Below are 13,101 nucleotides of genomic sequence, written 5' to 3'. Positions count from 1 at the left end.
ATGCAATAACAGGTGAAATCACTGCACACGGAACACTGTCTCGGCCCACTCCACTCTTCCTCACTAGGTCCTTTGCCTTGCCATCTCAGCTCCTCACATCAACCTTCAGCTCTTCAGTAGCTGCACACCTTACCAGCAGCATCACTCCTCACCCCTCCCCACCCCTCCCCACAATCTACATTCAGGGAAGAATACACTCTCTATGTTTCTATGGAAACACAGCAGGGTTCCATTATAATCACTGGGATTTAGGGAGCTCCCCACTCCCCCTTGTGACTGCCCCCACTTGTCTTGAACAATTTAAAGGGGCTTGAAAGTAACTTTCTTTTCAAGGCCAGGCAAATAGCAGAATATGGAGAAGGGTATGTGCTTCGGAAAGAAATTGATTAATGTTTTTTAGGCCAAAGCAATTTATTAACATAAAGGAAAATTGCCACTTTTCTTTTTATTCATCCGTTTGACACACTACAGTTTGGAGGGGAGGAGAGGGAGTATATTTTGCTTTGGTGGCAGCTGCCTTATAAATGGGGAGGGACAGAGCCCTCTCATCTGCTTTTTATCTTGAGGCTGGGTAGAAAAGAGAAGATGCATTTCTACTTCCTACTTAGCTACTACACCATGCTCAGCAACCCCTTGCAAAAAGGAGTAAGTTGCCAACTTGGTGAAAATTGAAATTAACTCTTAGCAGAGGGTTGTTTGCAGATAGTGGGAGAGACTCTCTGCTTTGGGTTTCAGCTCAAGGATACAAATAGCACACCAATAACTTTTCTGACCTCACCTCGCTTTCACTGCTTCCACCTACTCTCTGTACCCTCCCATCCTTACCATCTTCCACCCTCCATATTTCACATATGCTGTATATTCCATGCAGGATCATAAGAAGGAAGACAGGTGCAGAGTGCTGAGTTTGCAGAACCCTGGCTTACAGTGGAGGGCAAAATTGTTACAATGCAAGATTCTGGACACGAGCCCTTGAGATAGTCCAGGGCATTCAAGGTCTTTCTGAGGATGCATGGGACATGGTACTTGTGGTTCAGGGATGCTCAGTTAACTGCCTGAGGAGCCTTAGAGCCCTTCACATCCAAGGAGATGTCTGAACACGGAGCCACATTGCGTTTAGAGAGTGAGCTATGTGCAAACCAGAAATGGTAAGAACTTTCAGGTTTCCCTCTTGAGGGCACCTCACTAATCTAGCTTACAGATCAGTGCTCCAGCCATCATGCTCGATGAAAAGCAGAAAGATGTTTTTCTAGGTAATTGGAAGCAGCAAGAGCCCCAAGTCATGACTTGTCTGGAAGAAGAAACAGTGAGTAACAACTAGCAAAAAATAGATAAGCTCATGAGCAAACAACAGAGCGAGGTTTTGGATGCAGGATCTTGGCTGGGTAAACTGAAGTTGGGTGAGCCAAAAGGAGTTAAAAATTGATGTAGAAACAAATAACAGAAGCCTCTCAGTTGTATATAACTTTTGAATTTGCAAAGTATTTTAGATCCGTGTTTTTATTTTATCCTCATGATAGCCCAGGAAGGTAGGAAGGTTGTTGCCCATTTAACAGACAAGCAAGTTGGCAAAGGGAAGTCACACTGTAAGTTACAAGCAGAATCTAAACCCTATGTCTTAGTCTGCTTGGGCTGCTATAACAAAATACTATAGACTGGGTGGCTTATATGTAACATACATTTTATTTCTCACTGCTCTGGAGGCTGGTAAGTTGAAGATCAAAGTGCTGTTAGTTGGGTGCCTGGTAAGGGCCCTCTTCCTGGTCTATAGACAGCTGTATTCCCTCGCTGTGTCCTCACATGGCAGAAAGGGTAGAGGAACCTCTCTGAGTTCTCTTTATAAGGGCGCTAATCCCATTCACAAAGACTCCAAGTTCATGACCTAATCACCTTCCAAAGTTTCTACCTCCAAATATCATCACATGGGGCATTAGGAATTAATCTGAATTTGAAGGGTACACAAACATTCAGTCTGTTCACCTGGTTTCCTGATACCTAGTCCTTCGATTTTTCTGTTTAAAGAAGGATCAAATGTTTTAGCCATGGACCTAACTCTTTCCAGCATTTTATTCTAAGGAGAAGAAACAACAAGAGAGTACCTGGGCCACATTAGATTAGGACATATGGTAATTTAAATGGGCAAAAATAATAATTATGATAAAAAGAATGATGGTCATTTACGGAGTGAAATCTATGTGCTAGACACTATGCTACAAGTTTACACTCCTTCTCTCATGAATTCTCACAGTCTCATGGGATAAATAATATTACCTTCATTTTATAAATGAGAAAACTGAGGCAAAGAGAGGTTAAATATTCTGCCAAGGGCATGTAAATATAAGTGACAGAGTCAGAATCTGAACCCTGACAGTCTAGCCCCAAAGCTTGTATACTAAGATGCCCTGGACTGAAAGAACATAGTAATCTGCATCTGTATGAAATCCTGATTGCAAAATATGCAGGGTGGTGGGGGTGGAGATGGTGGTCAAGGCCTGGTGCTCCTGGGTGACCTAACAGTCTCCTGTGGAACCAGACCTAAACTGGGGCTGGGGTGCATGGGGGACCCTTTATGGACCAGCTGACCAGTCCACCTTGGAATAATCTTTCTCAATTTCAGGGCAGCCTTGAGAGGGAGGCTGCATACCCAAAAAAGGTGCTCACCTTCTAAGGAGGCAGCCTATTGAAGATAATATCTGGGGTCAGCAATCTTGGGTCTGGTGTAGGCTGCTGATGTCTCCAGTGAGCCATTTTGCACTTCCTTCTCAGCAGTGGGTCCTGCTCTTTTATAAAGAGACATGCTGACAAGCCACTGCCATCAGCTACATTCTAAGCAAGTTGGCCGAGAAGTGAATGATTCATGGCGTCTCCCTGAAGACAAACCATCTTCCAAATTCCCCTCCACTTCTTTCTTCATCTCTTGTTGGAGCATTTCTGTGGTCCCTGTTTCTACAGAACCCAGGTGCACCACTGATTTACTGACCTCCCGCAACTTTCTCTTTTAAAGAATTAGCTGTAAGAATCAATGGATGCAGCAAGGGTAGTTTGGTTCTTGTCCATTTGGATAAATCATGACACTTTGGAAGGCGTCTCTGGGGAAGAATTACAGTCTCAGATCACAGGAACTTTAGTTTGTATGTTTTTCTCTCCCCAGCCTGGAAGGGATATTGTTCCTAAGACTTTCTCCTAATGACCAGTTTGCTCATTTTTTATAGGGTTTAATTTTGTGCTTCACAACTTGCAGCTATTTCAAATTGGCAAGTCTACCCCTTCTCCTAGGGCATCTATCTGCTGTTGGGTCTTCAGAAAATCACAGGTTCTCTTCTTGGCACATATATAAATGGGATCAAGCTGCAGAAATCTCTGCTGATAGCTGTCTCTGAAAGAAATCTGTGTTTTGGGTTCTGTGACTCTGTGCCAGGAGGATCTGCATGTGAAGCCCTCAGGAAGGGTAGATCATCTCCGAGAAAGTTAACACACTTATTCACTGATGATGCGAGGTCACAAGGAAAGAGGGGAAGGGACAGGAAAGTCTCCTGAAAATAGGACCTAGTTTTGAGCCCTGGCTCCCTGGGATCTTGGGCAGATCACTCAACCTCTCTGAGCCTCAGTTTCCTCATCTGTAAAATGGGAATGTTAATCCTATCCACATTTGAGGATTGTTAGGAGTCTGGAATGAAACGATAGACATATAGTGTTGGGCAAAATGCCTAGTGCAGTAGCTGATTCAACAAATGGTAATGATTATTACACTAACTTGATGGAGAAATAAAGATCAGATCACTCTGTGATCGCCTGTGGCCTCTGTGCCAGCAGCCACTCATTTGTTATTCCTCTGAAATATTCAACTCGTGTAATTTTATATTTATGGCATGTTTCAGCCTCTTTTGCTATTAATGCATTAAAATAGGTTTCATTTTTTATTACAGATAAATTGCTGGTGCTGTAAATCCTACTTCTTTTCCTTTACACTCCAGGGAGAAAAATAAAGGGGTAAAGCCATTCAAGAGAATCAGGGAGTAGAGACAAATGTCTTGGGAATCGCCTGTTGGGACTCAGAGAAATTTTACATGTACCCCAAACTTCATGGCTGTTTCCCAAAGAGACAATTTAAGCTGTATTTGCTATTGGTTGTTTTGGAGATGCTCGATGGCATTGCTATGACGTTCACAGCCTAGCATTTGAAATAGTGTGGCTCAGTCCATGTTGGAATTTGATGACAGCTGCAAATGCATCTGTGATTACTAGAAAGAACAGATATGCTGTGTGCCTTTATCATTATTTTTTACTGTGGACTTCATTGCTGGCCAGAGGGAGGACTGTGGCTGGAAGACAAGGTTCTCAACAGTTTACCTGGCTCCACGCTGAGAGAGTGTCATAAGCAAATGAAAGGAAAATACTAAATAATTTAAGTGAAAAGTTGGTTGCTAAATCCATAGGACTGAGTGCATATTGCATTTCTAGAGAAATGCCTTTTTATCTGGTTAGGTAATAGCTTTAAGTGGCAGGCAAGGCCAGAGCTCAGTGGCCAAATCGCTTAACCAAGAAGGAAACTCCCAGAAGCACTCTCAGACCACCAACCGTGTAACCTCAAGCGGCTCACACAGCTCTCTGGAGCCTCTCTCTCCTCAGTGATGTGAAGCCCTTGCTGTTCTCTTGCAGGGTGCACAGCTGTGAGGCTTTGGCCTGCATTCCAGGGAGCCTCCTTGTCATACTCTGAATATGAAAACTGTGAGGGGGACGTGCTAGGAACGAGAATGCTGGTTGCTAGATACAAAAGGAGGCTCTTGCAGAGAATCTCCTTTACAAAATCCATAAGTTCTTCTCTGTCTGGTCCAGAAGAATTTATGAGTGGATGCATCAATAATGATTAAAATAAAAAAGCGGCCGGGTGCGGTGGCTCACGCCTGTAATCCCAACACTTTGGGAGGCCAAGGTGGGTGGATCACTTGAGGTCAGGGGTTCAAGACCAGCCTGGCCAACATGGTGAAACCCCGTCTCTACTAATAATACAAAAATTAGCTGGGTGTGGCGGCGGGCACCTATAATCCCAGCTACTCAGGAGGCTGAGGCAGAAAAATCACTTAAACCTGGGAGGCAGAGGTTGTGGTGAGCCGAGATTGTGCCACTGCACTCCAGCCTAGGCGACAGCGAGACTCTGTCTCAAACAACAACAAAAAAGCAACCGGTGGTCTGTGGAGTTTGAGAAAATGAGCAGGTGGTGGTGGCAGATTCTGCATGGCATTTAGCCTCATGCATGGTCCTTGCTTCCCAAGCAAGGGGTGACCATACCCCTGTTCTGAAGTGGGGATGTAGTGGTAATGGTCAGCATTTGGACACCCACTTTTACACGTGTTTGCTGTTGACCCTCTAGGACCCACCAGAGGGCAGTTCTTAGCATTTGGTCTCTTGGCCAGGGAGCAGAATTAGGCTTTAATTACTCTCAACCTTTGTTGGAGGAAAAATGTCAGCCTGGATTGCCAATCAGTTTCTGATCTCAGATGAGGCCTGAGGAACTGAGAGAGGTGGGAGGCAGGAACGGTTACAGCTGAATCCCCTAAGTATTGCATAATGCAAGCCTGGGCCCCAGAATGGCCTGAGAGGGCCTCCTTTTCTCTTCTCATTGGAAACAGGAGGCATCAGAAGATATGCCAGCTCCATGAATAATCCTCTCCTCTCCCTTCCTTCCCTCACCCTTGCCTCCATTCTCACCTGTACCCAACATATATAATTAGGTCTATATATGATCATCTAACCCTAAAATCAAAGCCAAGCAGAAAGGTAATTCATCTTTCCAAAGATGTAGTAAGAACTAAAGCTACTTTCTGGGCTCTTTTACAAGCAAGTATTTTTTTATTCATGGGCTGATTGTCACGAAACTTTCTAGTAAATCAACTGTCTTCTTTCAAGACCCTGATTTTTTACCTAAAAAAATCCTCAAGCTTTATTTGAACCAATCTTTCCCAGGGAGCTTGCTGCAACTGGAGATTCTCATCCTCCACCCCACACTCTGATTCAGTGGCTTTGGGGCTGAAACCCAGCAACCAGTTTCCATAGACACCCAGGAGGTTCCAATGCAGATGGTCCATGACCACGCTTTGGGAGCACTATCTAGAGCCTACATCTTCAATGTAAACCCTCATGATGCCCTTGGCTAAGTGGAACTCAGTGATGATCGAACATTTCACTGAGCCCTAATATCCTTCAGATGAGTCTGGCATCTGGAAGGCAGCATGCTATGGAATCTGGCTTGTTGGAAGACAGAACTGTGTTCTGCTGTGGCCGTTGCAATTACTATTTCCAGAATAATTGTGCAAGTGCCTCACCTGTCTCAGGTTCAATTGCCTAATCTGAATGTTGAGCAAGTGCCTGACCCTTCCTGAGCATCAGTTCCTTCATCTGTAACATGGTGGTACTTTAATCAATCTCAGCATTGTGAGGATTAAGTGTGAAAACAAAAGGTACTTCAAGCGATCAGTAAATAATGGATCCTCAGTAAGTGGTAGCTCTCTTCTTTCTTTCCCTTAAGTTTCAGCCCAATAGATCTCTTTCGTCAGCTGTTATCATTGTAAAAATCATCAATTAAAGTCAAATAAACTGGCCTCCAATTATGAGGATTTAATCTGAGTGTACTTATTTCCTTTTGTTGAAATTACCACAAGTTTAATGGCTTAAAACAACATAGATTTTACTCTTACAGTTCTGGAGGGCAGAAGTCCTCCAGAGCTGTAAATCAGACTGTCAGCAGAGCTGTGCTCTTTCTGGAGGCTCTAGGAGAGAACACATCCCTTGCCTTTTCTCACTTTTAGGGGCTGCCCTGCCTCCTGGCTTGTGACCACAGCACTCTGACCTTTGCCTCTGGCATCACATCTCCTTCTCTGACTCTGATCCTCTGGCCTCCCTCTTTCTCTGTGGCCCTTGTGATTATACTGGGCCCATCCAGATAACCCACCCTGCTCTCCTCCTTTGAAGTCCTTCACTTCATTTCATCTGCAAAGTCCCTTTTGCCAAATAAGGTCACATATGCAGAGGGTCCATGAGTTAGGATGTGGACACCTTAGGCATTATTGTGCCTACAAGCCTGGGTTTTGATATTTAGCATTAGACATTTAGCAAGAGAACCTGAAGATCTGATGTTCTAACTCCTCCCAAAGAGATCCCTGGGACAGTTCAGACACCAGAGAAAGGAGATATTTTCACCTGGAGGGAGTTTTGTGGTTCCCCACAGTCAAACTTTGCCTTTCCCACCACAGCCAGGACAGAAGTCCTGGGCAATAATGTCTGATGGCCTGGAAGAACAAGGGTTTCAATGTCCTATGAAAGTGCAGTAAGCTCTCTGAGTCATCAAAGAAAGGTTCTCTCTCGAAAGTATGTGGCATTCCAGTTATTTTAAAACTGGCAATCCATGGGCTTACATTCAGCTTAAAAAGGTCCATTGAGAACCAGCTACATAGAAGCCCTCCTTCATTAAGCAAATGAAGGATTTGCTTAATCCTTCATTTCCTCACCCAAGGGTGATGGTGTACACTAATAGTAACAATGACTTTACTTCTGGACAATCTAAATAGCTGTCTCAAGTCCACTACTGCTTTTCCTTCCTCTCCTAGTTAATAGAGTCATTTCTTTCTTTAATAAGAACCTACTAAGCACCAAGTATGTATGAGACACTGATCCATGACTTTGAGAGACTAGCCATTTGCTGAAGGAAAGAAACATAAACACTCTATTACAATGCAATAGGATCAGTGACCTAGCAGACGAGGGCTCATGGCATGGAGGTCCTTCTGGGGAAGGATTGGATTGTGAGGTTGTCCAGATAACTGACATTTAAGCTGCAAGACTAAGAAATATCCACACAAAGCAGGGCAGAAGAGACATACCAGGAAAGCAAAGAAAATTATGCAAAGGCACCGAGGAATGACAGAACCACCAACTGAGCACCTAGTTCCCCATGGCTGGAGAGGAACCACAGACTACCTGAACCAGGACAAGATTGTTTAGCAGGGGAATGACATGGTCAGATTCTATTTTTCAGGGGCAAGTTAGCAATCTGCATGGAGGATTACTTGAGATAACAGAAAAGAGACCTGTGTCAAAAAGGTCAATTAGCATTCAGGTGACAAATGATGAGAGCCTTTTTTGAACCTGCAGCAGAGGAATTGGAGTGAAGGGGTTGGATTGAGCAGTTGGAATCGCTAGCTTATTTGGCGTATGAAGAGAAAGTCAAGGGGGACTGGATATCTTTATGGAGTTGCCTCTTGGTCAATGGTGTTGAACAAAGTAAATATGGGAAGAAAATTAATTTTGTGGTGAAATAAGTGTGTTTGGGGATATGAAGTGGAAATGTCTGCATGTAGTTGGTTGAAAATTTTAGATAGATAGATAGATAGATAAAGATAGATTGATACAGATATCAGATAAAAGGTAGCAGAAAGTGGTGCCACAGAAATAAAGTCCATGAGTGCAGTTCAAGTGGTGGGAAGAGACTAAGGATAAGAAGAGGAGCAGCCTGTCCAGGTGGACCCTGGACAAACAATACCTCTTCTGTTTCTCTCACCTCTCTAGCACCTTTCAATTCCTACATGGCCAATCTCTCTCTTCACCCACCGAAAACGGTAAGGTTGCAACTCTGTCTTTCCAATTCCTGAACAGCATGCTTGGATGGGAGATGAAAAGTTTTCTGGGAAAGATCTCTTATTATTTTCCTTTAAAACATATTGGAGACATTTTACAACTTAAACCAAGCAGTTTTTTCCTGGGAGTTATGTCTAGAAAAGAAATGCATGATCTCTGTAGTCAAAGACCTCTAAAGAAGCACTGCTGACTATTTTTAGCATGAATGTAAAGATGAATGCTGGAGATATGGCTGGAAAAGTAGAAAAGGGGGTGAGGGAAGGAGGAGCAAGTGGCTTAGAGGGACCTCGTGCCCTTGAGAAGGTGAAAAGGAGCTGATTCCTTAGGGTACCATTTCCCAAACTTCTATCACTCATTCTCCACCTTCATGGTTTTTGCAAGATTCTCCATACCATCTACACAATTATTCATTTCACTTTTTTTCTCTAAATCTATTCACTTTTTAAATTTAAAAACATGTTTTTTATAAAATAGGCAATATCACTTTTGGAAATGCAGACCTGCATCAATTACAAAAAGTATTTAAAAGGGCTAGTTTTAAAAGTTAAAGCCTTCAATAAAAAAAGTAAAAATGATTGTATTCTAGCTAGATAACTATTGCTTGCTCAAGGCTGTGAACCTGAGACCTGCTCTTTCTTTGCAGAGAAATGTGATAAGCCAGCATTAGGAAGGTTTTAAAGATGTTCTAGTACCAAACTCAGATTTTCCCCTCAAGGTTATTGGAAGGATTGAAATAAATTTGAAAAGAGAACAACTTTCTTACTAAGTAATTTAATATTGTTTAATCTTGGATACCATGGTGGTATTCACTCAACCCTTTGGGTAACTTGTGCTAGGATTAATGCTAAGGAGAAGTGAAGGGAGTGATTGGGCCCAAAACAGCCTGGAATCAGCTTGTGGTTTAGAGCCAATTGCCACTCACTTCCTGTGGAGTCTATGGTAGTCAAAACCAAAGGTTCCATTCACCTTGATATACGGAATTCCCTGCAAGCTCCTGAGAGCCATGGATAGAATCTCTAGGCATTGGTGTTAGGGCTGTGCTCTTGGTGAGATAGGATGTATCCAAGTGTTCAATGGTAAGAGGAGAGCCAATGAGGCTTAGGGAGAAGGGAGAATGAGTTAGATAGAACCAGATGACCCCACATGTCTTGATAAGAGCAAGCAGCATAGCCATAGCCTCCAGCTGCTGGAGCCTCTGGGAAATACCACTTAGGAAACCATATGCATGGCTAACTTAGCAGCAACATCTCCAGAGAAGAAGACCCAGTGGGCAATCCATCATGCGCCCATCTGCTTTATGTACAGTGACATGCACTGAGCGCCTCCATCATCGGGGAGAGAGATTGCAGCTTAACAAGGCCTGAGGATGAGTATTTCACATCACTTATTCATTTGTTTCTAAGATCTGACTTTCCAGAACACAACGCAAGTTTGAAGTCATTTGAATGTTTTCTAAAAAAAAATGACAACTCTCATCTTCCCGCCGTTACTACGATGGGGCTGTTGTTCAGATCTCTTTGCTTTCATCAAATTAATTGCCTGTTCCCTCGCAATGGCTTAGATACAAGGATATAGATTCTGTCTGGGAGAACAGTCTGGCTTTGAATGGTAATGAGGGATATATGCATACAATTGCTGTTCTTCTGGAAAGGAAGGTGTGCATGAAGCTTTGCTAACCATCCAGGGGTGTAACTTAATTTAGAATGTTTGCTGGAGATGTTTGAAGTAAGTGCTAGAAAAATGCAAACATTCTCAGATGTGTTAGAAGGTCATAGTTTAGCCAAATATTGTCACTTTTAATTGGCTTAGAATAGCAGAATGTCAGAACTAAAAGGGACTCTTGGGACTATTAAAGACCCTCATTTTTCAGATGGGGAAAATGATTTGCCCAAGTCCAGGTCATAAAACTCATAGTAGACTTGGAAATCACCACTTGCCCTTTTTACTTACATAGGCCAAATAAAAAATCATTTTAAGGTAATAGAAAATACATTGTCTGGCTCCGGAAGAGAAGAGAGACTATCCAAAATTTAAATGGAGGTTAGTTCAAATTAATTCTTCTTGTTTATAATGAATAGTTTTGTCCTCTCTGTCTAGACATTTAATACTTTTTGCCCTCCTAATGATTAGAAAATTTGTTCAAGTTAGAAGATATAAAAAAAGACGCAGCAAAAAGAGAGCAATTGATGAAACTTCTGCTTAGGCTTTCCAATGCTGCAGGGCTCTTCCAGGGCCCTCTTTTTTAAAGGAAGACTTCACATTGAGGTGAAAGGCATTTGTCTGTGAGCAGTCCTGAATCTTCTGTTATTTGTTTGAAAACAGGTGGCTCCTCTTTGTAAGGAGCTGACAGGTTCAATGAAAAGATGCTCAAGGCCCTGCCCTGCTTAAGGCAAGCACCTCCTGCCTTCCAGGCACATGGTCTCTTACTCAGTGAAATCTCAGGATTCTGCCAGAGAGAATGTGAAGTTTTAAAAGAAGACATAGGCAACCCAGTTAGGCTCCAGTTTGCTCAGGCCCTGAGCTGCCAGTTTTCAACAAAAAGAGAAATGTAATAGGGAAAGCAAAACTGTTCACTTTGGTCAACAAAATTAGGTGTCGTCAATGGAAATTACTGCTTTTGACCACTTTTCTACTATGCCATGGAAAGTGGGCTTCCAGCTAAGGGGGCATTGATATTTCTGGTAAAAACAGGTATAAGCCCTTGGATTTGTACAGAGGTTTGCAGTTACAAAACACATTCACATATATTATTTCATTTGGTCTTCATGGCAAGTCTGAATAGGGATAATTATTCCCTATTCAGATAAGGAAAGTGAGCCCAGATTAAGTTAGCTGATGTCAGACTAGGGGATTAAAACACAGATCTTTGACTCCAAGTTTACACTGTATATCATGTTTCCCTTTTGTCACTTATAAAAATTTACTGCAGCAAACTTACTCTGTGCTAGAAGGAAATGACATACTTAGAAATGAACATAAAGTTCTTATCATGGTTCTTGACTGTGCCAAGTAAGTGCTTGGCATGGCATAGCTACTGTTGAGGAAGAGGTAGTGTGGTGGAATAATTAAGATCACAGGTTTGGGATTTGAAAAATCTGGATGTGAGTTCTGAGTTTGGCCCTTTCTGCTCCCAGAAAATGCTCTATGTGAGCGAGACTGAATGCCTTAACTTTCCTGAGGGTGGAATGAGATGCAAATATGCGTGCCAAGCTTACCATGATGCCTGCACTTAGCGTTTGATAAGCATAGGAATGATTACATCAAAAGGGTGTGCTCATAGACTTTGTTCTAAGGAAACAAAGCAATCCCTGCCTTGGAACCAGATGTTAACATTTCATAGTTAAATACCTTGTTTTTTTGGTCTCAGATATTCAAAGCCCTCCTGTTTTTGCCTCTCTTGACTTTTTGCATTTAAAAGTTTGCTAGAGTGTTCAGCGGACCCTATGGCTTTATGGTCTACAGAGCAGGCCTCGCTTGTGGCCAGGTACCTGTATATGATGCACGCCGTGTTCTGGCAGGTACTGCAATTGTTGAGATCTTGGCCAGTTCGATAAAAGTTGCGCCTGCAAGACAGAACATTTGCTGGATAAATCTATGCGCATAAGTCACGTGGGCCATAAACATTCAACCTACTGGTCCCTTAGTCCCTATAGCACAGCATTCACAGTGCTCTGAAGTTGCATGGCCGTTACAAATAAGGAAACGAGAAAGTCATGACAATAGGAGCTCACATTTCTAGAGGGCTTTTATACATGTTAAAGATTTCTCAAGCTGAGAGTTTTTTCATGCTGACAACAATCCTGTTGTGAGATGAGGGATTCTGCAGGTGAGTGGAAGGGAGGTTATTAAAACTCCTGACCTCTTAGTTCAGTACATTTCATTCTGCATCATCACAGTGTTTCTCTCTTATACGGCAGTGCTGATTCTGATTCATACAGCAAACGCCAGTTAATGACTTCTCTCTCCTACTGTTTTCGATGAGCTTTAGCCATTGCTTCTTCTTTGTCTTTAGAAAGCACTTTCTGGAGGGACGAGCATTTCACATCTAAACAAATAACTGCCTTTTCCTCCTATACTGGTGCTGAGTCACCCAGGAAAGCATTTTGTGACTTTTTTTCTCTTTGCAGAAAATGAATTGTGCAAAATGAATTGTGACCTCATTTCAGTTCCAATTAGTTGGTCAATGATGGGCCAGCCCAAGTCATCAAAGTAGTCAGTACAGGGGAAGGTCAATAGTAAGCTGAGTGGCCATCTCAAGTCCTTCGTCACAGTGACATGAAGAACAGAAATACTGTACAAATGCAGTAACTTGCTAAGAGGAGGGGGATGGGGAAGTGCCTTCCTGCTATCATTTTCCCCCATCACGTATCAATGGAACCCTCATCTTCATAAAAGTCATTTTTGATCCTACTGCTTCATTGCTGCCTTCCCCATTCTGTTAACAACTGAAAACAAAAACAAACAGCAGTA

At 42.7% G+C, this 13,101-nt stretch overlaps 2 protein-coding genes across 3 annotated transcripts in view; one reads left to right on the top strand and one right to left on the bottom strand.

The window, feature by feature from the left end:
- The window catches only part of DOCK2 (dedicator of cytokinesis 2), a 448,837-nt gene that overhangs the window by 237,442 nt on the left and 198,294 nt on the right, over positions 1 to 13,101 (top strand). The gene's annotated exons all lie outside the window — the stretch shown is intronic.
- Positions 1 to 13,101, bottom strand: part of INSYN2B (inhibitory synaptic factor family member 2B) — a 118,828-nt gene that overhangs the window by 7,597 nt on the left and 98,130 nt on the right. For both annotated transcript variants that reach the window (XM_003268644.2, XM_030825189.1), the window contains exon 3: positions 12,120 to 12,194. In XM_003268644.2, coding sequence (XP_003268692.1) covers positions 12,120 to 12,194 — 75 coding nt within the window. The remainder of the gene's footprint in view (positions 1 to 12,119; positions 12,195 to 13,101) is intronic.

The sequence above is a fragment of the Nomascus leucogenys genome, chromosome 2, assembly GCF_006542625.1.
Source record: "Nomascus leucogenys isolate Asia chromosome 2, Asia_NLE_v1, whole genome shotgun sequence".
Classification (NCBI taxonomy): Eukaryota; Metazoa; Chordata; class Mammalia; order Primates; family Hylobatidae; genus Nomascus; species Nomascus leucogenys.
This window is presented reverse-complemented; position numbering and strand designations above follow the sequence as displayed.